General features: G+C 42.9%; 1 protein-coding gene across 1 annotated transcript in view; it reads right to left on the minus strand.

Moving 5' to 3' along the window:
- Positions 1 to 27,171, minus strand: part of PRKAG2 (protein kinase AMP-activated non-catalytic subunit gamma 2) — a 216,917-nt gene that overhangs the window by 136,903 nt on the left and 52,843 nt on the right. Inside the window, exons 2-3 of the mRNA XM_050708643.1 lie at positions 13,641 to 13,712; positions 1,321 to 1,600 (exon numbers count right to left, since the gene is read on the minus strand). Of these exons, the coding sequence (XP_050564600.1) occupies positions 1,321 to 1,600; positions 13,641 to 13,712 (352 nt within the window). The remainder of the gene's footprint in view (positions 1 to 1,320; positions 1,601 to 13,640; positions 13,713 to 27,171) is intronic.

The following is a 27,171-nucleotide window of genomic DNA, read 5'->3' on the forward strand; positions in this document are numbered from 1 at the left end:
GCTTGAGAAAAAGGGGAGCATAAATAGCGTGTTTAAACTTTAAGTGGAGAAGAACAAATGCCCTTGAATAGAATGATGCTTGCAGTTCAGTTGGTGTCCTTCAGAAACACTGACTCTCCTGCTTTCAGTCTCCTGAGGGTGTTTCAGAGATAGGCAAGGACTGGAAAAGGTGCCATTTCAACTAAGCTGCAGCAGAATAAACAGATAAACAAAAAGAAAAATCCAATACGGGTTTGTGTAGCTGTGTTCATGTGTGCAGAAATCACTATGAAATTATTTGTTCTGATTAAAGCCAGCATTTTGAAGAGAAATCCTGATGATGAAGGTGCTTCTACACTATTTATAAGCCACAGAAAATTATCAACACTTTGCAGTAAACATACAGCCACATTTGCTATTTGCATCGCTAATTCTGCACCTGCATTGTCTCAGAAGATTTGACAAAAAATATATCATTAAGTTATTTCTTCTGTTAACAGAAAGAAAAGTCTGACAGTCCAGCACCTTCAGTGGCATGATGTCATTCCTCTCTTTCCCCTGTAACTCAGTCCCCTTCCTACAGCCAATTTTCCCTAGGCAGAGTGGCCACAACTGCTTGGAGATCAGCACTGGGAACCTTTACCCAATAAAAAGCCTAAAAATCAAAGCCCTTTCTCAACCCTGCTCATTTCTGAGTTGGAGAAATGGTATATTAGTCCCCGTGATGGTGAAGAAGCAAAATTTATTCCTGATGCAAAGTGGGCAACTGCTCTGAACCATGGAGGTCTGCCACATCTTTCATGTAGTAAAGGAGCTCAAACACCCCCTTAGTGGTCATTTGATCAGAAACACGTACCATTTATTGCTACCTAGTCAAAGCTTCTCTTTTTCCCCAACAATAGGGCAAAGAGATACCAATTAAAAACCTGCTGAAATTCTCCATGGAGACTACAGAGGCAAGCCTCCCTCAGCTCCTGAGATGAGATCCCTTCTGTGCCCACCTCCACCACAAACCCCACGACTGGTCGAGCTCTTCTTGAGCCCTGGAGCTGACACCCAACCAGCCCTGGTGAAACTGCTTGGGAAACTCCCCCTGACATGGGAGCAGGATTCCTAAGCAAAGCTTTGAAGCGTGATTTCCCTCCTCAGCTCTGTGCAGGTGTCCTGCAGAAGTCATTCCCTACTCGCCAGCCAAAAAAACCCCAAACACACGGTCAGTGAAAGCAATAATGAACAATTAGCACATGCCTCATCTGCACTTACTTCACTACCGCAGGTAAAGAATGGGCCAAGCCCAGAGGTACTGTGTATCTTCCTGAAATAACATGAGCAATTTCTTACTTTTTCTTGATCTGGAGAAAAACTTGATGCCCCCAGGAGAGGTAGACGGGTTAGAATTGGGGGAGGACTCTTTGGAGGAGGACCTGAAGATCCCACTGAAGCTCATTCGGCGTGGGGAGCGTGGGGGAGACTCCTGGTAGGGGAAGGGGAAGACTGTTTTGGGTGAGCCGGGGCTATGTTTGGATCTCACAGGGGCAGAAACAGGACTGGAAGGTCGGTTCTGGAGCCCTTTGGAGAAAAGGCCTTTCGAAGGGCTGCCTGCAGAGTAGCTTTCTTCCACCTGAGGAGGACAGAAAAAGGAAGAAAAAGAAAAAGCATCATTAATTCACTTCAGCTTGTGCCACTGGGATCTCAGAACTTGTCTCAACACAGTTGTTCCTGTTTATTTGGGCTATGGATTAGCCAGGCCTGCCTGCACTAACACGTATAGATGCATATGTGCCACCTCTCTGGGCTCCAGGCTGCCCATGGCTGTTAAAGATGACCTGAATTTCACAAAAAAAGTAAAATTATGTGCATAAACTTTATTATCACACATATAATTCTGGATATTTTTAGTAAAAAAAAAATATTATTATTATTTTTTTTTTATTAGCCACATATTCTTATTCCTTCCCTGGAAAACTTAAAGGCAACAAATGTACGTAGGGCAAACACAGTGCCCTAAAGTCTTCCTCCTGCATTTAAGCACCCATCTGTGGCATTTAAGTCTCCTCCACACGATACAGCACAGCAGAGAGCACAAGTTCCCAAGCACCTGGCAGCTCTCTACAATGCTGGGCACTGCTACTTTCAACTCCAGTCCCAAAATAGAGCGACCATTTTAGAGCAGCAATGTTCCAGCTAATTAGCCCAGCCTCCAGTTTGGGCACGACCTTTCTAACAGCTCTGTCTCTTTTTGGGACCTGTCCTGGCTTTCCAGCCAGAGTGAATATCTGTGCACAACACAGCACAGCACTGTGCAGGCTCGCCCAGCGAGGGAGTGGGGGGAAATCCAGAAAAACAACCCAAAAAAAGGAGCAAAGATGAAATTCTCCCCACATGCAATTAACAGAAGCCTACCCAAACCACTGTGGGATTTGCCTGTGCCTGAGCTACATGCAGAGTTTATTGCCTTCTAGATGCACAAAACACTTCTGTGGGCACGAGGCTTCTTTTTTAGCTGGGGTCATTTCTCGTGAATGAAGGGCCTTGTTTCTGGCAGACGGCAGCGCTGGGTTTCAGGTCTGCAGGGAAGGCAAAAACAAAGGCCATGGCTTATGCACCCATGGGGACAGTGTGCTGCCTCCTGCACAAGGCATGCCGAGGTCCAAGCCCTTTGCATGCCTCCTCGCTCCTCAGTTATGCAAAACAAAAGGGAGGTATGGGGCAGACCACAACTTCTGCCTGCCAGGCACACCTGATATGCATCACTTGAGCTGGGCAGGGGTGCTGTTGCCATGGGAAGAATGGCAGGGAAAATAATATCTTTGATTAGAACGACTTAAATGAAAGAAAGGATGAAAGCTGGAATGGATCTTGTTGTGTGGGAACTGCAGAAGGGCCTGCAGAGATTGTGGTGCCTCATTTGGGAAGGTTTCCAACCTGAAAGGCCCGTGGTACTTCACCTGGGAGATGGGCACCAACAGCATGGGTCACCAGCAGCAGCACGGAGCCCCACTGGCATGGCAGAGCCCTGCACAGCTGATGAGCTCTCCTCTGTGCTCCTCTGAGCTGCACGGAGATGTCTGGCAAGATGCACAACTGCTTTTTATACCTCCCAACTTATTTTTTACAGCACGGAAAAGAATGTCTTGGCAATACCTGTCCTTTTGCAGAAGCATTAGAGGAGCAGTTGCCCTCATGGGGAAATTTTTGGAATGGATAAATCAATTCTGACTAAAGCACTGGATACAAAAACCAACAAGAGACTCTTGACTCTTGATTCTTCAGAAAAGAAAATGTAGTGTTTCATGCTTAACGCAGCGGCCTAAGCCCTCCAACTCCATCATGGTTTTGTGTGCAATCTTGAAAACTCATTTCTATTCCACATCTATTCTGCTGTGAGGACAGTATCTCCTTGAGTACCATTCTAAGTCCTCTGGCACACAGAACATCTCATGGTGAGTATTTATCATGAAGAATAGGGCACAATCCCTCAGCTGAGACCTGGAATAATTAACATGCTATAAATAAATAACTAAACAAACTGCATTTTTGTTATGGGTAAACAGTCTCAAAGTGGTAACTTTTTCATAAAGGCTTATTAACTTCACTAAAATATCATCTGTAAATCATCTGAGACTACTTACACGTGGTTCTCTCCCAGCTACACAGCCCAGGAAACAACCAGGTAGCACAACAGCACCTCCATTCACACTGCACCTTAAACAGGTCTACTGCCAAATCTACTGCCTGAAAGCTGGAAGTAAGAAGTACATTTTCAAGTTCATTTTAGTCATAATACAAATCTGCCACCACTACTATAATTTAGGACTGTTTCCAAGATTGTAATTTCATTATCATTTTTCCTAAAGTGACAAGCGGTGAAATTTGTAAAGCTAAGAGAAGGATGTCCTTCTGGTGCCACCTTTAATATTTCATGCATCTTTTTTTGCATGCTTATTTGATTATAACCAAACACGGATAGCAGACACTTCAAAAGACTATGCTATCTTCACGGGATAAAGCAAGTCTAGAAATGTAAAATGTCAAGGAACAATTTGTCAAATAAAATCAGTATTGCCTTGCACGCACGAGCCAGACATGGAAGCAAAATGTTCTCAAATTCTTAAGAGAAGCAGTGGGATGTTTTTATTTATTGCAATCACAACCAGTTGCTTTCCCTCCATCATGCCAGGCAGTTGAATTAGCTAATTGTTAGAGCACCAGGGGCACACTGCTAAATACACGTGTTCATGCTACTAAATTAAAGGAAATTACTGCAATGAATTCTTCCCCAGCTGCTCCACACATTAATTACACAAAGGTTACACCCCCCATCAAAGAGGATAAATACCTGTGATTTTGCTTGGGGAATTACATCAGTATTTCTTTCTTAGAGTATTATTGGAGGCTAATGATTGCGAGTTTTTAAAGATGGTTAGGTGCTTCTCTGAATAAAATCAGCAGTAACAACAGCTATGACAGCGCACAGAAAAGTCACAAGGTGATATAAATTTCCATGCATCGGCTGGGAATGCAGAAGAATCTCTGCTGTGGAAGAAACTGCAGCATCCTACGCAGACCCAGAGTGATGATTCCAGCAGTGTTGCTGGAGGAAGGCTGCACAGCTAGATGGATCATCAGCCTGTTCTGCATGCTTTTGAGGTTAATTTCCTGAAGCTGTGACAGGCAGGTGGGAACAAAACTCCCACACGTGCTTCTGAAATATAACTGTTTCCCCTGCTGAGCTGTAGCAGCGAAAGACAGTATCGCACCTTAGTTTCTCACATTAATAACCCTTTTAGATCAATTTGTAATGGCCCAGGAAAGCCAGTGAAGTGAGAATGAGCAGAAATATGAATCGCACCCAGCAAATACACACAGTGATGTGGCTCATTTGACCCTGGCTCGATAATTGGGCTTTTGGAGATAAGTAGTACAAACACCAAATGGAAGTACAATACATATCAAAGCACAAATAAGGCCTAATTAAACAAATTCAAAAATTGTCTGAAGTATGAAGACTGTTCACTTAATAAATAAATAAATAAATAAAAAGCAAACAACTACCAGCAAAACATCCCCTATGTTGGCTTTGTGCAGAACATACATGGGGTCCTTGAGCTCTAACCCTGGGCTCCCTGAACCTTAAAAGTGGTGATGTTGGAGAGGCAGAAATCTCAGCTTCTGAGCACAGGTCTGCAGAGAACAGAGCAGCTGAAACAGGGCTACATTAGTAGCTGGGTAATAGAAGAATATACGAGTGCCAGTACAACCCTACCCTCAGTCTGCAGGGATGTGCTCCCCGCTGAGGTTAAGCAGCCAAGCAGAGCCCCATGCTTGATTACGTGTGCTGTTTCTAGCGACTGGCTTTGGTTGTTTAAGGCTTACATAGCCTTACATAGCACTGAGTAAATGTATTCCAAAATGCCGTTAAGACTACCAGTGTTCATGCTTCAGAGCACAAAAGGATCCTCAGCTGGGCACTGGGGAGAAACCTTGCCATGTTTTATAAACTGAATGATCTTAGGCAGGCTCCTAAAGTGTATCCAGAGCTGGCTGCTGTTGAAAATAAAGCAACAAAATGAGAGGAGACTTGCACTGCTTTACATTGAGCAGACGTGCTTTCAGTTTTCTGAATGGAACGTAAAGTGGTAGCTTGGCACCTGCCCCGAGCTGGGCAGCTCTGGAAGATTTCGTCTCAGCAAACACGGCTCCCCTAGTCCTTTCACCTGGATGAGGGGCTCTCTCTCTCCCCCTAATCTCTTCTTCCTTTCCCACAGCAATGCACCTTAATGACTCAACTCCATTCTGTGATGGACCAGAAGGCCTGCATCTTCATTTCCCATGGTCATTTTCAACAAACTCGTCGATAACAAAAATCCCAGCATAAACCTCCACCAGTGCCAGAGTACCTCATACCAGTAAGTGAGACACAGCTGGACACAGGCCCAAACCATCACGCAGTTGTTCGTGTGGTTTCCCTGCTTGCTCACCACCCTCTGGGGATTTAACCTGTGCTGCGAGTACTCCCCAGGCATTCCCTGGGCTTGGGGAGAGCTCAGGCAAGGGACAGGCCCAGGCTGCATGTGGCCACCCTGTGCTGGTGAGTGCAAGAGTCCGGCCCTACAGCAGGACTGGGCCCAAGCCCAGCATCTCTGGAGCAAGAGAATGGTCCCTGACCTCTCTTACTACTGCTATTGACGTATCCCAAGTGTCTTGTGCTGGTAGGAATTATCCATCCTGAAGGCCATCCAGATCTTCCTATATAAGGCCCTTCTCTACATCCAAAAACACCCCTCTGTCTTTGTATCACCAACAAATTTCATTAGCATTTCTATTTTTCTGTGCCTTACTACCAAAGTTCAATCCAAGGACCGAGCTTGGCAAGTGCCACCAGCTCTGTCCCTCCACCCAACAGTCATCTTTTCGATACCAGCCTGCCACCTTTCCCTTCAACTATTTTCTTACCTAATTTACAATCTTCTTATTTTACAAGAAAGATTAAAGCACATTATATTGAACCACTGCCGTATGATAACCCCAATGCAATGCACTGAGACCAAACTATTCGTCCTTCACCACAAACCAGACTCTCATCATCCACACATGAGCTGTCTCAGTCCTGCCTCTTCTCACACATAGACACAAGTTTTCCCAACATTGTCATTTTCTTTCTCCTGCTTTGCATTGAAATTCTGATCCCTTCTCTCTTTTGCCAACTTATGTCCTCTCTAAGAAGCCACTTGTGCTCACAAGCTAGAATTTAAGGACTGCTTAACTGCAGGGAAGAGAAGCGTCCTGCCAAAGAGATGTGGCCAGAAAAAAATGAATGAGCTGTGCTGAGAAGACTCCGACCACGAGCAGGCGGAGACCGTGTCAGAGCTGGAGAAACCCTGGCTCTGTCCTTGACCCTACCCCAGCACCTCTCTGCAGCCACCTCCCCCCGCTCTCCTAGAAGCAGAGAGCCCTATCATAGGCACACAGCCTCCCTCAGAGGATGCCCTCATTGCCTACTTCAGGAATCACCAAGCTAAGGCAGCCCTTTGGATTTCCATATTCCTTCACCATTTGGACAAACTCATCTCTCCTTGTGGAGAGATGTGCTACAGCCCCTCTCTGGGGTGACTGACTCCACAATCCCTTCCCATCTGCCGTGGGATTTACACAGCTCAGTATCTCTGAAAAATCGCTGGCTTTGATTCAGTTACTGGTGAATTTAGATTCATTTTCAGAACAGTCTGAAAATAAATAAATAAATGAAAAGAAACCAACACCCTGTATGGAATATGAATGGGCTCAAACTAAACAACCCCAAAGCTTCAAAATGTTTATGAATTTAAGTGAAAGTTGTTAAAAGTTCTTGAGCTCTTCTCTTTTCTTCTCCAGCTCCAAAAAGTTAGCACACTTACGGAGCATTTGAGTTTTGTTTGCTTTTACAACAGTGAGTTATTTGACCTTTATTTTGCCTCTTCTCTTAAAAAAAATTTGGAAGGTGAATAACAGGAAAGGAATCTCCTCCCACCATCCTTGTCAGGGACAGTAAGCACAATTAAAGACGACACACCAGATAGATGTCTGCACTTATTTCCTGCCCTTCTGCTGAATCTCAATAAAAAGCCCTTTGATAAACTTAATTGGATGATTCCCTCATTCTGGTGGAATAAAAGAGCTCACAGAATCACAAGAGCTGACTTCATTAGTCCGAAAGGTAATGAAGGACTCCCAGCCACCATGAGGCTGCATTCACCACCGTTAGTTCCCTTGGTTCTGCATGAGCAATAACAATCGGGATGACAACATGTTTTACGGGATCAGAGATGTCACTTCCCAAAACTAAAGTACAATGACACTTCCCAAAATTAAAATACAATGGGATGTGGCTGGCTGATCTGGCAGGTCTTGAGAGCCCTGCATGGCTGTCCGGATGGTTGGGGTTGGGTTTCCCACAGCAAGCAGTGCTGCTTGAAGACAGAAGCATGCTGGAGGAAAGGTGAAAGCAGAGCTGGCTCCAGGTGAGATCAGGATGGCTCCTGGCTCTGTTTCCTAACCATAAATGTTTCTGTTGAAGCAGCAGAGGAGAAGGAGGCAGGCACAGGGCAGTGCAGATATTGTCACGCATGTCCTCGTGCCAGGCTAGCTGCATCCAATGCAGGTGCCCCGTGCCAAGGCTGCCGCAGTGCCCAAGACATGCTTCCCATCCTTCCTGCTGAGGCCAGATCACTGTTCACAAAGAAATGGATAACTAAAGGCTGAGAAAAAATAAATCAAAAGGAGATTTGTTATCCGAGGGAGAGGAGGATAAAAATCAGACATTTTTTTTGCTTCTCCTCCCTGTTCTACCATTTATGAGTCACCGCACAAAGCAAAAACAATGCTGGGACCAGAACCAGGGCAAAGCGCTCCCCTGAGTCTTTCAGTACTGGAGTCATTCCTCAGATCTTTTCTGATCCTAGTTCATCAACATTTTCCTGCATTACTGACAGCAGAACTGTAAGTCAGTGACAGATGCAGTCATAACAAAACCTACATTTTGCCCTGTTCGTTGGTTTGCACATCGAAAACACCAAAGTAATCCTTTAGCCATCACATCACATCCAGAATCTATGTACAGCTGATTACCTACAGCTGCTCTCAAAATCTAATCAAAGTTTTGTGAAAGACTTTCCAAAAATAAAGTCTTCATTATTTGCTCCTAGGTGTAACTGCTCAGTTTGGCCAACCTGAATTGGGCAGTCTGCTTGCAGAATGTGTTTTAAATGACTCAGGTCATTCTGCATTGGAAAGTTTCCTGCTCTCTTCCCCCTCATTTTTCTATGAACTAAAAACTGCAATTTGCAATTTGTACAGTAATGAGCCTGTATTTCTTTCAAGTCACTGATAAAGTAATATATAGTAGAGCAACAGTATGTTTTGTCTGCCTAGAAACAAAATTTTCCACTGATGAGTCTCAACTTATTTTATCAGCCAGGTTTTATTCACTTAGTAGGCTCCACATTTTGTCAGTATCATTCCACTTTCTTAAATCTAAATGTCCTGTGCTACATTTCTATGTACATGACACCAATACATTTTCCAACTAAATGTATAATCTCATTTAAAATGCCAAATTCTCTCATAAAGAACTGTTTGCCATTAATTCCAATCAAAATGAATCTATTGTAATAGCATTATTAACTATCCAACATTAGATATTTCATTGTTTTACCCAGGACTAATGCCACACTGACGAATCTGAAAATTATCCTAATTACAGGCATTGTAAATATTAACACAATAATTGCTTTTTTTTTTCTTCAGTCTTTTGCAATCTCCTCTCTGCTCCAAGATTTATTCAAAATCATCACTAATCAGCCAGTTCATTCAAAGCTGTTTTATCAGGTTGTTTGGGTTTAATTTTAAAATGTCTAGCTGTGGTATCTTCCATTTTAAATGCACTTGAGTGCATGGGATAGAGTCACCATTATCATCTAAGGTAAATATCTCACCTGCTTCTTCTCCATGTAGAGAAATGAACATTTAATGCACACTTCTTTTTCAAGCTTTCTTGTATATGTTAATAACAAATCTTTCTGTAAAGTAACACAACAATATTATTTTTCAAACTTCTTTTCTTCCTCTTCCTCTCCCCTCCATATACAATCTGCTAGTTGCCCCCCCATGGACAGTTTTCTCATATCATTTTCTTCTCACAGTCATTCACAATCCCAGGCTTTCATCTGAAAGCAATGGTTTCCTGTAATTCCCACACCTTTTCCTGTAACCTACATTTTAGATGAAAGATCTATAAACATTCCAAGTGTTAAGAGCTCTAAAATTGCTAGTGCCACCTCGTTGCAGAGGAGCACTCATCCCTGACTGCCACCCTGCCATGTCATACCACAATTATTTTCTGTTCTCCTGCTGCATATCATTCATGATTCTCCAGTCCTCTAAACTCCCCCTCTTCTGCTGTCTTTTCCCAGACTGGGGAAATCTGGTATATTTAATTGCTTCTAAGCTCCTAGTTACCCTCATCTATACTAATGTATTTAACGATCCTGTAAGGTCATTCTGCGAGGATTCAACCCAATTCTGGTGAGTCTTTGAGTATGGGGCAATCAGCAATGCCAGTAATTTTGGACATAGCCGCCAGCACATGTATTAAAGCACTTTATCAGGCAAAAAGAAGGGCCATAATATCTGCCACATGCACAAGAGCCACCTTGCTCTCTCACACCAAAAAAATTCTCTGCAGGAGTCTGCAGAGAATTATATTCTGACTTCAAGAGAGGAAGGTGAAAACCACCCTGTCCCTTTCCTGCCATCAGGTTACAAAGCAAAGAAGAATACATCAGCTATAATAATAACAAAGCCAATGAAAGTGATCAAGGCTAAACTTCATGAAATATATGCCACATTCCCACCACAGCCAAAAAATTCTGACATGAAAAAGTAATTCTGCACTTGAGTTCCTAGCTGTGAAATGAGGATTATTGTCACAGGATGATTGAGAGGCACTCACATGGTGAAGTGCTGAGAATCCTTGTGAAAAATGTTAATACAATTTCTAAAAGCTTTTCACAAAAAAACAAAACAAAACAAAAAAAACCCCACTGGCATTAAATTAATCACAGATCAGAAAGACAGGCTGTGAACTACCCTTCTCTAACTTGATATATATCCCAGGTGACAGAAGAGTTAAGTGCTGGTCAGCATGGCTGGTGAATGGAAAAGTCATGGTATTGACGAAATATTGGCTTAGAGAATGCAAAAGTTACAGATCACACTGTGATTTCAAACTTGAACAAAGGAAAACCATTTCACTTGAAAGTGAACAGTAACTTGGGAACTTCTCTGCCCCCTCTGCAGAGGGGTCTGGATAAGATGGGTCGATGGGCAGAGGCCCATGCGATGAGGTTCAACATGGCTCAGTGCCGGGTCCTGCACTTGGGTCACAACAACCCCATGCAGCGCTACAGGCTTGGGGGAGAGTAGCTGGAAAGCTGTGCAGAGGAAAAGGATCTGGGGGTGCTGATTGATGCTTGCCTGAACATGAGCCAGCAGTGTGCCCAGGTGGACAAGAAGACCAAAGGCATCCTGGCCTGTATCAGGAATAGTGTAGCCAGCAGGACCAGGGAGGTGATCGTCCCCCTGTACCCTGCTCTGGTGAGGCCGCACCTCGAGTGCTGTGTTCAGCTTTGGGCCCCTCACTACAGGAAGGACTTCGAGGCCCTGGAGCGTGTCCAGAGAAGGGCTACGAAGCTGGTGAAGGGCCTGGAGCACAAGTCCTGTGAGGAGAGGCTGAGGGAACTGGGGTTGTTTAGTCTGGGGAAGAGGAGGCTCAGGGGAGACCTCATTGCTCTCTACAACTACCAGAAAGAAGGCTGTAGGGAGCTGGGGGTCGGCCTCTTCTCACAGGTAACAAGTGATAGGACTAGAGGGAATGGTCTCAAGTTGTGCCAGGGGAGGTTCAGGTTGAAAATGAGGAGCCATTTCTTCTCAGAAAGAGCAGTCAGGCATTGGGGTGGGCTGCCCAGAGAGGTGGTGGAGTCACCGTCCCTGGGGGTGTTCAAGGAAAGGTTGGACATGGTGCTTAGGGACATGGTTTAGTGGGTGACATTGGTGGTAGAGAGATGGTTGGACCAGATGACCTTGGAGGGTTTTTCCAACCTTAATTATTCTATGAACTTCTTTATGTAGCACCAGCAGGACCTGGCAAACTTTTAGTTTAAATGAAATAAGACCCTGCAGTCTGATGCTAGTCATCAAGCACTAACAGCAAAGATCCCATCCTTCACATTAAGTAGAAAAATGATATTTAGAATGAGATGTGCAGCAATGGATTTCATTAGATGATCTGTTTCTTATCAGAAGTTGGGCACTGGCAGCTGGTCTTTTATCACCTTGCTGCATGTTTTGAGCAGAGCTCTTGGTTAGGGAAAAAATATCTGGGTCTTATACACTCAGTCAGAAAGGTCAGTTAAAAAAAAATTTCAGATGTCAAGCCCCAAATGATTATTCCAAAGTTAATCACACTTCCACATGAAGAATTTGACCCAGGTTTGGGAGAGAAAAAAAAATGCATCCCCTGAAATTGCAAAAATGGGTAACTACTGAAATGTTATTCTAGTTCTTCCCAAGACAACCGCTCATTAAAAAGGTATCCCAAGACCGGTAAGAGAAAAAATGGGGAATTCATAAATGGTAAATTGGAACTTGTTAAACAATATCACATAACACTATACACAAGCAAGATTAGCTTTAGCATATTTTTTTCTTTGGGACTCATATTTGTGCAGTTTCCCTACCTTTCTTTGGGAGAAATCAAGTTTCAGTTAGGAACACCTGCACTCTCCCAGCATGACAACCCTTTCCAAAACCATCATATTGTTCACTTTATTCAACCCCACCAAAAAAGTCCCTTTTGATAACACTGTTTATTTTAACTTCCCTGGCATCTATGAGTTTCTCTGTGCTCAACAGCAACTGCTATGTCACAGTCTTAAAAGCTCCACTGCAGAAAAGAACAAGGCCAATATTATAAATATATTCAGTTACTGATGGACTGCAGAAGTTTTTAAACAACTGTCCTTTGCTGCGAGGTGTAAGGGAATAGAAACTCATGCTGTCAACAGGGCTAAATTATTATTCTAGATGCAGATTAGCTTCACTAAGGAGATATTTATTGCTTCACCTGCCTTGAATTATAACTGCAGACTCTTTGACAAATGGCCTATAACAGGTTTAATCTTCAGAGAGGTCCATATCCTTGTAACTATTATCATAAGTCTACTGCGTAGCTATAGATTAGCTTTTGGGGATATCTACCGTTTATAGAAGTCTCTCTCCTCACCAAGTCCTACCTTGGTTGGTAGGGGGCTTACATTCAGCAGACTGACTTGTACATCAGTGCTCTGTGAAAACTATGAGGCCAGGAACCTGAACATGACAGATGCTATGCACAATTTTTATTGCTTTGAAGAATGTGTAGGCACTGACTAACTGGTCCTAAAGTTGTCCATTGAATATGCTCATCTGATCATCTTAAAGCAAGCAGACTCTGTGAATGTATTCGTTTAATCTAATAGTAAGCTGTTGGAAAAACAAATGCTGGCAATGCCTCCAGAAGGATAACCTTGAGTTAATCTCACATCAAGAAGGAAATATTCCATCTTGTTGATGGGTAGATGCTACAGTTATGACTCCAGCAAATGAATGTTGTTCATTTTGCCAGTGCCATGGATGGACAGATCAAGGACGCTGAACAGTTAAACCCTCCATAGCCAGATGACAACCATTAGGAGGCAACTCAAGGAAGACAGACCGACAGCCGCACATGCCTATTTGGGCACTGCATTTCTGTAGAAACACCACAAATTCTGGTAGCTAACTGTTTTCCTGAGAATACAGTTACCCAATATCACTTTATTGAATTACAACATTACACACAAAATCTGCAGTTTCTAAAGGAATATCACCACAGAGGTTATCATTCTTTACAGGTGATAGCATTAAGCACTGTCATGATAAGGCCTGCAAAAGTCACAACGCTTGCCCTAGAGTATCTCTTTCAATGTGTTAATGGCATGGCAGGAAAGACTAAAACCCTGAGGCTTTTTTAAGTCTAGTAAATTGTGTTTATCACAAAGGGACTCAGCCACTACAGTGAAGGTGAAGCTTTGGAAATATCCTACCTTGCGAGAAGCATTTTTGTCTGTGTTCTCCACATCACCGTCCAAGAATGGCATGGCAAAAGAGCTGAGATCCTGTCAGGAGAGAGAAGAAAAAATGATGTCCTGTACTAATGTCTTCTTCCTTCCATCAGAGCTCCCATGATTGTAGCCCACCGTGTTATTTACAAAGTGCCCACTGCTTTACCCATAGCAACCACCAAAAAGTAATAACGTGGGCTCTGACAGTTCTCTTTGCCTGCGAAGGAGAACAGATTTAAGTAACTAGTGAATAGAAAGCCCTTTGCAGTGCTTCCAATCCATCACCATCAAAAGGCACTCAGCATCTGGACAGACAAAGCAGAAAGTCCTGTAAAAAGTTTCAAAAGGGGGGTACCCAAATCCCACAGAAAAAAAAAATGTAGGAAATGACAGTTTAACTATAGCTACTTACTCAGCAAATGACCTATCTGGCCTTTAGTGAGGACTACAATCTTTGTTTAAAGAGTACTCATGGTGATAAACAAAACTTGAATGAGAATATGTCAATGTTCTCAAAATATGTAACATATATAACAAAGAGGGAGAAAACAGAAATGTGGTGTTGAGGATGAGATAACCAATTCATTTTCACAAGGTAGAGGAGTCCCCTCTGTGACTAAATTCTGTGCAACTAGAGAAAATAAAGCCATAAGAAAAGCACACATGCTCATCTTTAACTAACAAAAACAAACTGTAATTATATTCTATCTCCTGCCGTCTGTTCTGTTTATGCTACTTCGTGTTCCAGCCACGAGATTTTTAGGGCTCCTTTGTAAACGCATAATGAAATTTTCTGTGTTAGTGTCAAGTTTAGCATCTGTTTGATCAGAAAAGTAGATAATGAGTAGCTCTATGAGCAAAAGCATGGTTGTCAATGTTGCGTGCTGAAGAACTGAGGCTTGGATCCCAAGCCTCGATCTCAAAGTCAGGAAAACCTCCTCAACACAGAGCCTCTCTGATGCAAGGCATCACCCTTTAAATATAATGATTCAGAGCTTCTCTACCATCACATCTGCATCTCATTTAAAATTGCTCAAAACAAAAATAAATAGCAATTTCACTTAAACTTAATTTGCGATTAAATAGAGCTTAATTAAAAATTAGCACTGGCCGGGAAGTCTGCAAGGCTTGCTTGCCAAAAGGCCTTCAGAATTCTGAACAGCCACAGGTCTAATCACATCACATTGTGTAATCATACTAAATCCAAAATATGCTCAAAAATGTGTGTAGCTTGGGCATAATCCTTGCAAGTGTTCAAAAATATTCTGGTTACATAATGAACAACAAAAATAAGGAACAAAATATTGAATTACTGGAACTGAAGCACATGAGAGTAACTCGTGCCAAGCTGGAAAGGAAAAAAAAAGCAACCCCACTTGGCCAAACTGGCCCCGAGTCCCTAGGCCACAAACCAAAGTATTCATGACAAATAAGTGTGCTCCGAGCTATGCAAATTCAACGGGAACCATCTACCAAGGCCCAAACTACAAAGCACCAACCCAACTGTATGTCACCCTCATCACCACGCTTTGACGTGTGTTTCACGTCACATTCATTTGCAAATGAAAATGTGAGCAAATATTTCAAAACCAAAAGAAGAGTCAATTTGTTTGTTTGTATTTTCACTGTTGTCGAGATTTGACAGGGGTTAAACCAGGCACCACAGGACCTTAAAGAAAAACTTCTGTATTAATTTGCTTATTCCTACCATTAATAAAGACCAAAATGACTTATGTACTCCATATAAAAATTACCTAGCCATAAACAGTGTTTATAAACTTTATCAATAAATGGATTATTATATTCCTACTTCATAGGTTACCACAACAATTAAATAATAAATCTCTGTGAAGAATTTTAAGAACCTAATGGAAAGTTACACAAAATCATGTCCCTTCATGTTTACTTTAATTTAGCCAAAGGATTTACCAACACTTTCTTTGACCCATCTTTGGTAGCGAAGAAGCTGGTATCTGATGTGTGCTAAATTATTTTCCATTAAATAAAACAAGGAAATAATATCTTTTGAGCTCCATATGTTAGCATCCCTATATCCCTACTTTTTGTAATTCACAAGGAGAAAACCTGCAGTTTGGGAAGGCTGGAGCCTGGAGGAAGAAAGTAGGTTTTTAAGGGGACACATACCTAGCAATTGGGGTTGAAAAAGCTCTCCAGGAAACCTGGAACAGCTGGGAATGAAACCATAACTTTTCTTCTGAGCAGAAATGTTCAAAAACAGGAAAAGGTAGGTAGGCAGAATTATTTTTCTACCAGCTAAACTTCAGTTGCCAGTTACAATTCCAAGCTTAAAAATGGATACATGCTATATTCTAAAGCCTAAAAGTATGAAACCCACCTGATGATTTTATTCTATTTTGTAATTCTCAGATTCGATGGAGGTATGTTTCCTTCATCTGTTTTCAAATGCAGAAACAGTACATCTCTACTTACAAGTGGAAATAACTGGGGCCATACCAGAACCTCCCTGGACAACATGAGACCTTTCTTTGTCTGCTAGTGAACATTTAAAAAGGATAATTTTACTTGTAGTCCCATGATAGAGGTGTAAGCAGCTACCTAACAATATTTTCATCTTTCTCTTCTTCACAAAACTCCAGTTACAGAAGGAAAAATTGCATATATCAAAAGCCAGGCTGCAAATACTGCTCTCTCAATTCCAGGCTGTTGGTTAAGCAAGGAAATACTGGGTATTTATTTGCTCTTTGTGTCTCTGCAGAATACAGAACAGATTCTTCTTTCCTTTTTGTGTTGCTCTTCATCCAGAAACATATGCAGCTACAGGGTTGATGACACAGTACCCCTTAAAAAAAAAGATAGGAACTGCTCCAAAAGTGTTTCAAAACACCTGTAGTACCTCTTGACAGGACAATGGTGCAGCCCTAGCTCTTACTGCATATCTGACTGCTCTGATCTTATGCTAACTGACACACATTGAAGGCTTGCTCTGCCATCAACCTAGGATTTAAACTAGTCTTAGGTAGCTTTTCACCTCTACAGAAAGCTGGTGGTGCTATTATCCACCAGCCCCCTCCAGCTCTGCTTCATTACACTTGGTATAAATGCTCTAGAATATCCCATGGTTTTGGAGATACTTTAAAAATACTTTTGCAAAGGTGTACAGTGATGTGTTGGTAAGAGGAAGATCCTTCTCATTTGAGACTGCAGAGCCCTGGCTGAAGACTAAATGGCATCACTCCTCGCATCCATCATTTCTGCATCACATCCTTGGAGAGAAAACTTCTGCAGAGACCAGTCTATGGTCATCCTTGTAATAGGAAAGGCCACCAGAGGCTGCAGCTCCTAGTGGTGCTAGCCTCGAATTAAGGCTATTCAAAGTCCATTTTGTAAAGTTTTGTTAGCTTTCCTGTCATGATCCTGTTCCTCAGTAGGTCCTTCATATTGCTCAGTGCAGACCGACAGCCAGACATCGGTCCTGTCATGCCCCATTAGAAAAAATGAGCTCTTGAACAGTTTAGATTTACTTTACAGCCACAAGGCTGGTTTAGATTTATATCCAGATATAGTGCTACATCACTCCTTCCTGATTCCTCTCTCTTTCCTTGGACAGCCCTTATATCAGAATACTTGGAATTATGTGAAAAGAAGGAAGAACAAAAATTTTGTTATTTGATATCTTGGGAAAACAACAACAACAACAAAGTCCCTTTCTCAGACCTGTTTTGGAGAATAGGAAGGAAAACCACATTTTAGGATAGAGAAAGCAAATATATCAGCTGGCAACATGTAGCCAAATGGCAGCAGGAGCAAGATTTGGTTTGCCAAGCAATTTTTCACCTTTTCCAGCCAGTTTCAGTTTCTTTCCTTACCAGGGAGAATTCCTGCCAAAAAAAGCCTGCCCAGACACGCTGGTCTGGACGCGGCTGCAGTTGGGGACCTTGGTGTCAGAAAAGAGTTTCCAGCAATTCTGTTGCAGAGGCTGCAGGCTTAAATAACAAACCACTAAAGCCTTGAATCCAGTAAACAATGTAGTCGGAATAAAAAGGATTTACTATTATTATTTTTGTTTTGTTTCAAGGCTGCTTTGGCAGCCAAGCTAAAAAAGCTTCCCTGCAATGGCTGAAGCCGGTGAGCCATAAAAGGCTGGGCTGTGATTGACAGGTCAGAGACCTATTTCCAAAGCGTTTTGGGTGGGAGTAAGACTTGTTTTATGGCCCTGATCAACAGTAGTCTACCCATCTTCCTCCTCAAAGGAAAAGGGAGAGCAAATACAATGAAAAGGGCTCAAGGTTTGAGATAAGGACAGGGAGATCACTCACCATTTATCGTCATGGGCAAAGCAGACTCAGCATAGGGAGATTAATGTAATTTATTACCTATCATTAGTGGAGTAGCACAATGAGAAACCAAAAGCAAACCACAAACACCCCACAGCCCATCTCTGATGTAAGGCTGAGTCCTTCTGCTCTAAACAACTTCAGGATCCCAGCGGAGGTGGTAGCAGCATCATGCAGTCCTGACTACTGATGGTCTCACCTACGAGACATCACTTTTCTGCTTCACTGACTTCTATGTATGTGCTAGGACTGCACCAAATTTAAGGACGTGAGATGCCTGCCAGACACCACAGTCTCTTTGTACAATATAACTCAAGCAGGAGGTAACACTTTACTGAGACTGCTTCTCAATATGGGGAGATGGCTCCTTTATACTGAGAAATTAAGATAAGAGTGCCAAAGAGTGCTGATCTCATAAAGCATTGCTAAGAATTGCACTCCTCAGCATCTCAACATTACAAGCCTCTCGGGGTCTCCTCTTCTGCTAACACTACTGTGCATGTCGACAGCCCTACCAAGGACAAAGAAAGTCAGGATATTTATTCACATAGCGGTGAACCACTTCTTTCAGCTCAGTCTGTGCACCAGCAGATTTTTTTTAGACCAGCCTTAGTTTGTACCTATTACAAGCCTGTAGAGAATTCTGAATAGTAAATATACTACATATGCTAATAGCCTGTGAGCAGAATCCAACCTTTGAGCTCTGTGGAATAGGGTGCAGAGCTCGGCAGCTCTGATTGCATTAAAATTTTACTTTTTGGAGAACATTTCTACCTAGAAGCCTTTTAGGATTTATATCAATTCAAATATTCCTATTGCACACAGAATGATTCAAAACTGACCTACACGGGAATTTCTATCCTTTTGATTCTGTTGTTTTGATATAATAGGCATAGTATCGTAGGACTTGCTACACGGCTTTATTCCTTTAGGAGTAGGTTGCTCATTGCTTTGCTTTTCTCCCTCCCCCATGCCATCTAGACTGCAGCATGTGTTTTGGAGACAGATATATAAATCGCACTGTGAGACATAGGATGCTGGTGACTAAGTCTCGGGATGACTCAATGGGAGTGGGCAGTAACAGATGTACAAAGCTGGTTACATTTGTGCAAGCCAGCTTTGTACTTCACAGGGCTATGGCAATTTATTTGTGTACTGTTACTTTTCAGGCTGTTCACATTAAAAATGAACAATTGAGTGGGTCTGGACAGTTTGAGATGGTAGAAATGAGCTATAGAGACTTTATTTTGCCCACAGCATGAAGATGCCAGAAGCACCGTGGTCCTTGGTGACTGTGCAGGACCAGTTGCACAAAATTCAGTGTCAAGGTGGACACAGCACCAGACTTGAATTAACAGAGGGTACATCACCCTAATTTTTTTAAATTAAATTAAAATAAATAAATGACCTATCTGGAAGAAATGGGAAATATTCAGTCCCGAAGAGGCACAATCTAAAAAGTTAGGGAGCTATGGCTGGCTGAAATCCAACACAGAACTCAGTATGTGAAGATCACCATCCATCTGGTGATTATTCAATGTCCTATAGCAAAGAAAACTTGGCGGTCTCAGCTGCAACAACAAACAAGCAAAGAACTAAAGAGCTACCAAAGCTACTTCTCCCCTTTTCTCACTCGTGGGTTGCCTGGCTTGAGTTGCCACCACTTGGTCTGAAAGAACTGCTAAAACTGAGAATTTCTTGGAGAAGGGGATAGAGATAGCAATGAAAGCAGTAATTCCTTGATATTTCCCTCAAACAGCTGTCCAAGCTGCTCATCCTGAGTTATTCTGACCATGAGACGCTGGCAGCCTCCAGCACACCCTTCCAAACCTCTCGACTGATCCTGACTTTAAACTACAGCAAGCAGCCCACAGCAAGCGTACCTCTTCTTCTGAGGCTGTAGGCAAGGTTCATCCAAAAAACCTGCCAAGAGATTGTGGACTGCTTTTTGTTTTTCTCTCAATCTCAGGATTAAATCACCAGAACACATTCCTACACTGCTCACAGAAAAGCTGAAATTTTCTTTCAAGTCTGTGCTCTCCTGCCAGGAAACACCTCGGTATCTTCTTGGTGATTCAGCCTTTGCAACCAAGCTGAGCACAGCCTGGAGCACTCGGACCTGGGGTGGGATGTGATCAGTTCTGCCTGGAGCCCCACGGTGTTTATAATGTCCACAGAGCTCAGGGTGGTACAGAAACATTACGACGAAGAGCACTGCTCTCACCTAACCAGAACATCACGCACCATCACTGGGGGATCTCTGACACAGCCTGAGCAAGATCCCCATGCACACGACAGCCTGGTTTGTCAGCTCCTTCACACCAAGAACCACACAGCATGGTGACTGGCAGCATGCGTATTACAACAGCAGATGGACAACCTAGCGAAAGCGTAAATAACAAAATGTCACTAAAAAAAAAAAAAAAAAAAGGAAAGAAAAAGAACAGCAGAGCAAGCAAGTCAGGGAGGAAAACAAAATTTTCAATATTCCCTGTGATACCACGGTCCACATACAATGTCTGCAGTGGCTGGCTCCTGCATGTATCCAGCCTATGGATAAAATCTGTTGCTTTTTAGATGTCGCAGCTTGATTTACAAGTATGAAGCTGCCTACTGACAGGGGAGCAAGACTGAATGTCCCCCAGTGCTCCACAGACTCTGGTGGCTACAAAGTCTTTATTAAGCCCCATTTTTAGGTGCTCAACCTAAGACAACCTTTCTCTGGCTAGGCATTTCCTCCAAGAAACAACCAAAGTTAAGACAGGCAAGGTGAAAGCAGAAGATAACATACCTCAGCCCTGGTGAATGTGATCAGATGAACAATAAGATGCTCAGATGAACGATGAGGGAGTTAGGAAACAACCAGAAGAGATACCACTGCAGGGAGAGATGGCAAGAGACTGCCAATGTTCAGATGGCACATCTCGGTGCCAACAGAATTGCTTTCCAGTACTTACATAAACGAGACACAGGATCCCAAGGTATTTGCAGAGAAAAAGTACACATTTTCTATAAAACATAATGTCAGCCACAGTGGAAGTGCAGAACCACAGGAAACAAAAGATGATTTTGCCATTATGTAACGAAAACACTTGAGACACTACAGCATGGGGGCAATCTGAAGGGATTCAAAGCCGGGATAATCATGAGTCTTTCTAAATCATCTCCACGCTTTATCTGCTTAAGAAGTCACTGTAGTTGATATTTTGATGCTTTTCTTCACTCCCTATAGGCCAAATCTCTTAGAAAAACATTTCCTCGAGGAAGAGCAGAACAAAACAGAGTCAGAGCTGAAAACCTCCAGCTGATGGCATTATCTGAGAAAGACTTAAAGGGTTCCCCCTTGCACGCATCTCGCTAAAAAAGGTGGCAGAGATTTTCTGCCTGGTGTGAATGCCATAAGCACTTGAACTACAACTATTTTTTGCAGTTCACTGCATTTAGGAAAACAGCTGCCTACTGCCTCCTCTTTCCATTCTTTTCAGTTAATAACCATGAATAATCTTAACAATTAGAAAAAATAATGGCTGGAAAGCCAGGTAAGTGCTTAGAGCTGGAAAGGCAGGTAAGTGAGGGACCTACTCTGAACAAGTAGTCCCTCAGCTGAAAAAGAAAGTAAAAAAGGTTTAGAAGCAAAGAGAAAATGAGGTAAGGAAAGGAAGAACAGGATGGCTATGTGCTTGGTGTACTGAAGACCTGAATAGGAGCTCAACTGGGACAATGCATGGAGCCCATGATGAGGGAAGATTTCACAGTTCATGCTTTCCTGATGTACACTCCTTTGTGACTGCAGCTGCAGAAAAAATATCGTATCTACAAAAATTTCCGGTCACTTTGCTATAGCTTTTCTTACAGTTTTAGCACCAACTGTAAAAAGAAACCATTATATGCAGGATGCTTAATTTCATAGGGTAGACTATTTGTTTTTCTTTTCCCAAAAGAATGGTTTCTCCACCCCCTGAGCTCTTTACACATTTTGCTGGAGCTGGCAACGTAAAAAGCCCTCAAGGACAGAAGGAAGATCAAATTCTCAGAGATAATCCAGAAAACACTGTCACAGTCACAGTACAGTACTCTGCCTTAAATCCAGCTTGCATGTCCTTCAGTCTCACCCTAGGCTTTGAGCTGAGAGATGCTGAGAGCTGCAAAGATTTGGTACCTTTATTATTTTTTTTCTAGTTAGTGGTGCTATGTAATACTAATAAATTACATTTTTCATCCTGTGGGAATCCAAGCAGCTTTACAAACTGCATATCCAGTCCAGAATAGCTTCACAGATGGACTTAAGCAATGAGACTTTCATTGCCTGCGCCAGCTTCCCGGCTTACCTCTGGGAAAACATCAAGGACAGGATATCTGTCCTTGAAAACACTAATCATCTACCCCACACTTTTTGTCTAGCCTCCCATGATAATGCTCAGAGAAAAGCCAGCATCTCCACCGGGGTATTTGTTCCCGTTCCCCTGGTACAGGGCTCCAGGGAAAGGCTGGACAACTTGCTTAAACTTCAGATGGTTCGGCACAGGATGAACGAACCCTGACTTTCACCTCTCCCTCTTTACCGCCTACGAAGTGGGAATGAAATCATTTATTTTCCTATTTCCCTCTATTTAGAAAGCAAAGCATCCCGAACAGGGACCGCGTCGTACTACGGGCACGTCTACACGGCAATCACGAGCGCGGCTTAACCCAGCTCGGCACCGCACTGACAGCAGTGTAGCCATGACAACACACGGGCTAGGGTAGGCTGCACAATCCCCGCGGGAGGCTGAGTAAATACTCTGGTAATTTAGCTCACTTTGAGCTCCTCGCTCCCGCTGTTGTACGGCTGTCGGGACTCAGCAGGGTTAATTGACGCCCAGCTTTAATCACGTCTTTGCCTGCGGGCTAGACACGCCATGGGCATCCATACAGTGGGTGGCACAACGAGGACCCAAACTCTGGCATTTCTAAGTGTTATTAAAATGTACATTTTCTTCACCCAGCTTTGGCTGCTGTATAGGACACGGTTAACTCTTTGATGGAGTGAGCACCCATTGGAGTCAAATTGAAGGAGACACCGGGTCCAACTGAAGCAAAAAGAATTTAAATTTTAAGAAAATAGGCCTGCTATATGACCACAGAGAGAACCCAGTTTGTTAGAGAATGGGCATGATCTAAGGGAAACGTCCAAGGGTGAGGTCTAAGCACCTCACACTGCCAGGCCTCCTCACACCCTGGCCACTTGCTAAGGCTGTCTCTAGGGATGTGCTTCAAAAACATCACAGCTGTGTTCGGAAAAAGGTGTTAGAAGACACAAATGACCATCTCTGGAAGAAAGATGGAGGGAATATTTGCCCATCTGGAAAATCTTGTGAACAACGAGACTAACGGAACAAGACATAAAAAGGGATTACTCATTCTCACTTGAGATAGCCATTACTGAAAATAATTTTTTGCAGTGGGTCCAGTTTGGAAATAATCTTCATATGGAATGGGAAGGACAGAAATAACACAGAATAAGGTAGTTTTTTTTTTTCTAGTTACTGTACATGCAATACTAAAATTTTAAAGTGAATATCCCCCCAAATAAATTGCAGGCTTCTTTCAAGGGCCGTGGATTTTATTGTATGTACTATTTTTTCCAGAAATTGTTCCCCATTCACATCCAGTACAGGGAAAACACCTTAAAAATGAGCCATATGCACTTCTTTATTAAGTCCTCTAATCTCAACCATCTAACTCCTCATGCCCATTCGAGCACCACGATTACGATGGACCTGGGTGAACACACTGTGAAGAAAAGACAGGTAAACACACCTATATTCAGGTAAGTCTTATTTAAAACTTAAACTTGATATATGTATATGCACACACATATGTTGCCAAAAGGTGTTTCTGCCTTATGTATTGTTTTTTAAACCCAGCAGACACTGGTGAGCTGTAACAGACAAACGTGCATTTGGTTTGGCTGGCAGTCTGTACATGAAAATCGTTCAAAAAGCATTTGATCCTGCCCGGAGCGCGTGGGACACCCTTCCAAGTCAGCAGGGTGCTCTGGACACAGTGACAGATGGACAGAGTACGAGCCTGGCACGAGAGATGCCATTTGAGAAGTGGCTGCTGCTCCAAGACATGTGGCAGACAGTCCCAACCCAGTTTTCACCAAATATCAAACCTCCCTTTGGAATCACCAAGCCAGGCTCTGCCAGAAGCACTAGGAGGGACTCCGCTTGTGGCTCACCCCATCACGGACACCTGCCATGCCAAGGGGCTTCACCAAAAACCTCTTCACAGAAGAATCAAGCACCCGAACAGGAAACAAAAACTAAGCAAAGATTAAAAAAAAAGTCATTTTTTTCCTCAAGGTGAGTTAAAACAACAAACAGGAAACCTTGATTCAAACCAACAATTTTTATTCTTGCTTGGCTTTCTATTTTTATACAGAGCAGAATACTACCAAAAGCTAAGTTCGTGCAAGTAATACAACCCTCAAAATATATTGGTTATTTTTCTCATTAAAATGATAATTTCAATCTATGTGTATTAAACAGCTGTACAGTTATTAATTAGTATGCCTTTAAGGTTTATTGACATTTACTTTGAGCTCCTTTACCTTTTGCATTAGGATGCAAATTGGGCTGCCCACAAACAGGCATTATAAGCAGCTAAATACCTTATAAAAAAGCATCTCTTTCATCAGAGGAAAAGGATAAGTTCATCAAAACATATCAGTTCTAAAAGCAAAAGCATTTGTAGCTACAGTGAGAAACAGAAGCAGACTGTCACTGCTGACTGTGTCCTCCAGGGTTTAGAAGTGCTAGAGCTCATCTCACAGGGCGTCTTTTTTTCTTTTACTCACATATAACACATGCTCTCACGTAGGAAAACACACATGGTAAACATGTATTGAATCATAGAATAGAATCATGGAATGGCTTGGGTTGGAAGGGCCCTTAAAGATCATCTAACTCCATATATTGGGTGTATACATACATGATAACAAGCTCTCAGGTTTTTAACTGCCAGTTCTCTTAAATGTAGATGATTTAATATTTCTTGGCTCTGAATCAGCTCGTCACTGGACCTACTTGGGTGGTGAAACACACTGAAATGGCACAGGGATCTTCTCTTCCTGATGGAAAACCCAGGTCTGTTTACTGCCTGAAGCAGATTGTGGTTACAGGTGATTTCCACCTGCTCTGTGATTTACTTTTAAAGGCTTACAGCAATATTGCTTTTTATTCTCCTAATTTCTTCTTGATGACTGTAAGACATCCTAGTACAAATTCATGTGTTTTTGTTTGTTTTCAGTGTGCATTTCGAATTGAGGCATTTTTAAAAATAAATATATTTTGTATTCCACTCTCAGCAAACCCTGGACAAAAACAAAGTGCAACAGAGAGCTCTTTTGCTGGGTTTCCTGCTGCCTCCCTTTCCATCGAGTCAGTGTTTTGAAATGCGGGGGGTTGCCCCCATGGCAGCAGGATCCGTTTCATCCCCCTGCCAGTCATTCTCTCTTCCCGCTGATGCTCCTGAACCCCAAACTCCCAATTTTGGCAACTTCAGATTTCTCTCATCCCCCAGGGCTGCTTGTAGTCAGAGCAGCCTCTGCTGTCCAGCCCATTTGAGATTCCCGACTCTTCCCCCCATATGGGAATGTAGCTGAGAGTGAAATCTCCTCGCAGCAGACACCCTAATCTTTCCCAGACTCCATGTGCCTGAAACAGCCCAGAACAGCAGCTAAAACACAGCCCAACGAGCAGAACAGAGAGGAGCTGGCAAAGCCCACTGCATCGTATACGGGAATAAATTCCAGTTGCCATTCACCAGACCCCTCCCATCACCCCTCTAACGGGGCACTGGCTCTGATGCCAAGACAGAGTCAGCCTCATCGTTATCAGACGTTCATTATCTCATGGGCCCATTAATTGCAAAGCAAACTGTGTGAGCTCAGCATTAAGTCTGGCAGCAGGAAGGGAAAAATGCAAAAGGAGCACACGAAGCCTGCAATAGTCATCTTTACCCTGACATACAGTCAAATATTGCATTATACTGCATTAAAAGAAAGGCAAACAGCAGAATAGGAGTTCCAATCAACCAGCTTACCAAAGCGCTGTGATTTGGGGTTTGCAATGACTAGCCACAGCAATTAGTTGCACAGCAGTTCAGGCTGCTCTGAGATGATCAGTATGAGCAAACAGGCATTGCAGGATGCGGAGACCAGATGGGTTTAGGCTGAAATTAAATAAACACCCCAAAAAGATAATCTCTCTTTCCAAAACACTAAGAAAAAGTTATGCAAGGAAAAAAAAAACCCAACTACATTCTTTAACTAGATAAAAGAACATTTTGTTCAGCCTTGGAATATCTATTGTAATTAAATGCTGTAAAAACAGGACAACAGCCCTGTGCCAGCCATGCATACAAAAGAGACAAAACAAGATGAAAAACAAAACACCCAAGAACCATGCATTTCTTACACAGCCTGAAGAATGCCTGCCTCTCAGCAGAGTCCTGCAGTGCACTCCGGCTTCTCCCCTTAAATGAATGTGAAACCTATTCCCTTTACAAGTCTGGTAGAATAAATGAATAATAATAACAATAATAATAATAATAATAAAATCAAACCTGAAAAGAAAAAAAACACAGACAGCCAAGCCATGCTCTGACTTACAGCTCTGAAAAATCCTGCAGTCTGGCTGGAAACGTCCATTGAAGAACTGCATGCAAAGCTTTTCCCTAAAGGCAGGCGCATTTAAAACATTTCAGGCTCTGCTACTGAAGCCGATGCTGCAACAGATGGGGACCAGGGCTGGGTGTGTTCCTCCTTCCCATCGCAGCGCTACGAGGGGCTGGCAGGAGCCGTAGGTAACTCAGGATAATGCAGGCGACAGTTTCCTTCGCCGCTGCCGGCTCCGTGCCAAAAATGCTTTAAGCCATCGCACGATTCGATTACAGGAACCTGCCACATCAACGCTGGCGGGGGCTAGCGGCACGCCGACCACGCAGGCAGGTGATGAAGGGCTGCTCTGGGTGCATTAGCTAAATGCTGTGGGTCCGCCAGGGAAGTTTGAGAGTTCAAATAACCGCAGACATTTTTTAATATCAGAAGAAAAGGGATCCTATTTTCGGCAGCAGAAGTTTCACGTATCTGAGGCTGCATCTGCATCAGCCCCTGGTACTTTGGGGAAGGCAGCGCAGAGCAGCAGGCGCGG

Source organism: Cygnus atratus, chromosome 2 (assembly GCF_013377495.2).
Source record: "Cygnus atratus isolate AKBS03 ecotype Queensland, Australia chromosome 2, CAtr_DNAZoo_HiC_assembly, whole genome shotgun sequence".
In the NCBI taxonomy this organism is placed as follows: domain Eukaryota; kingdom Metazoa; phylum Chordata; class Aves; order Anseriformes; family Anatidae; genus Cygnus; species Cygnus atratus.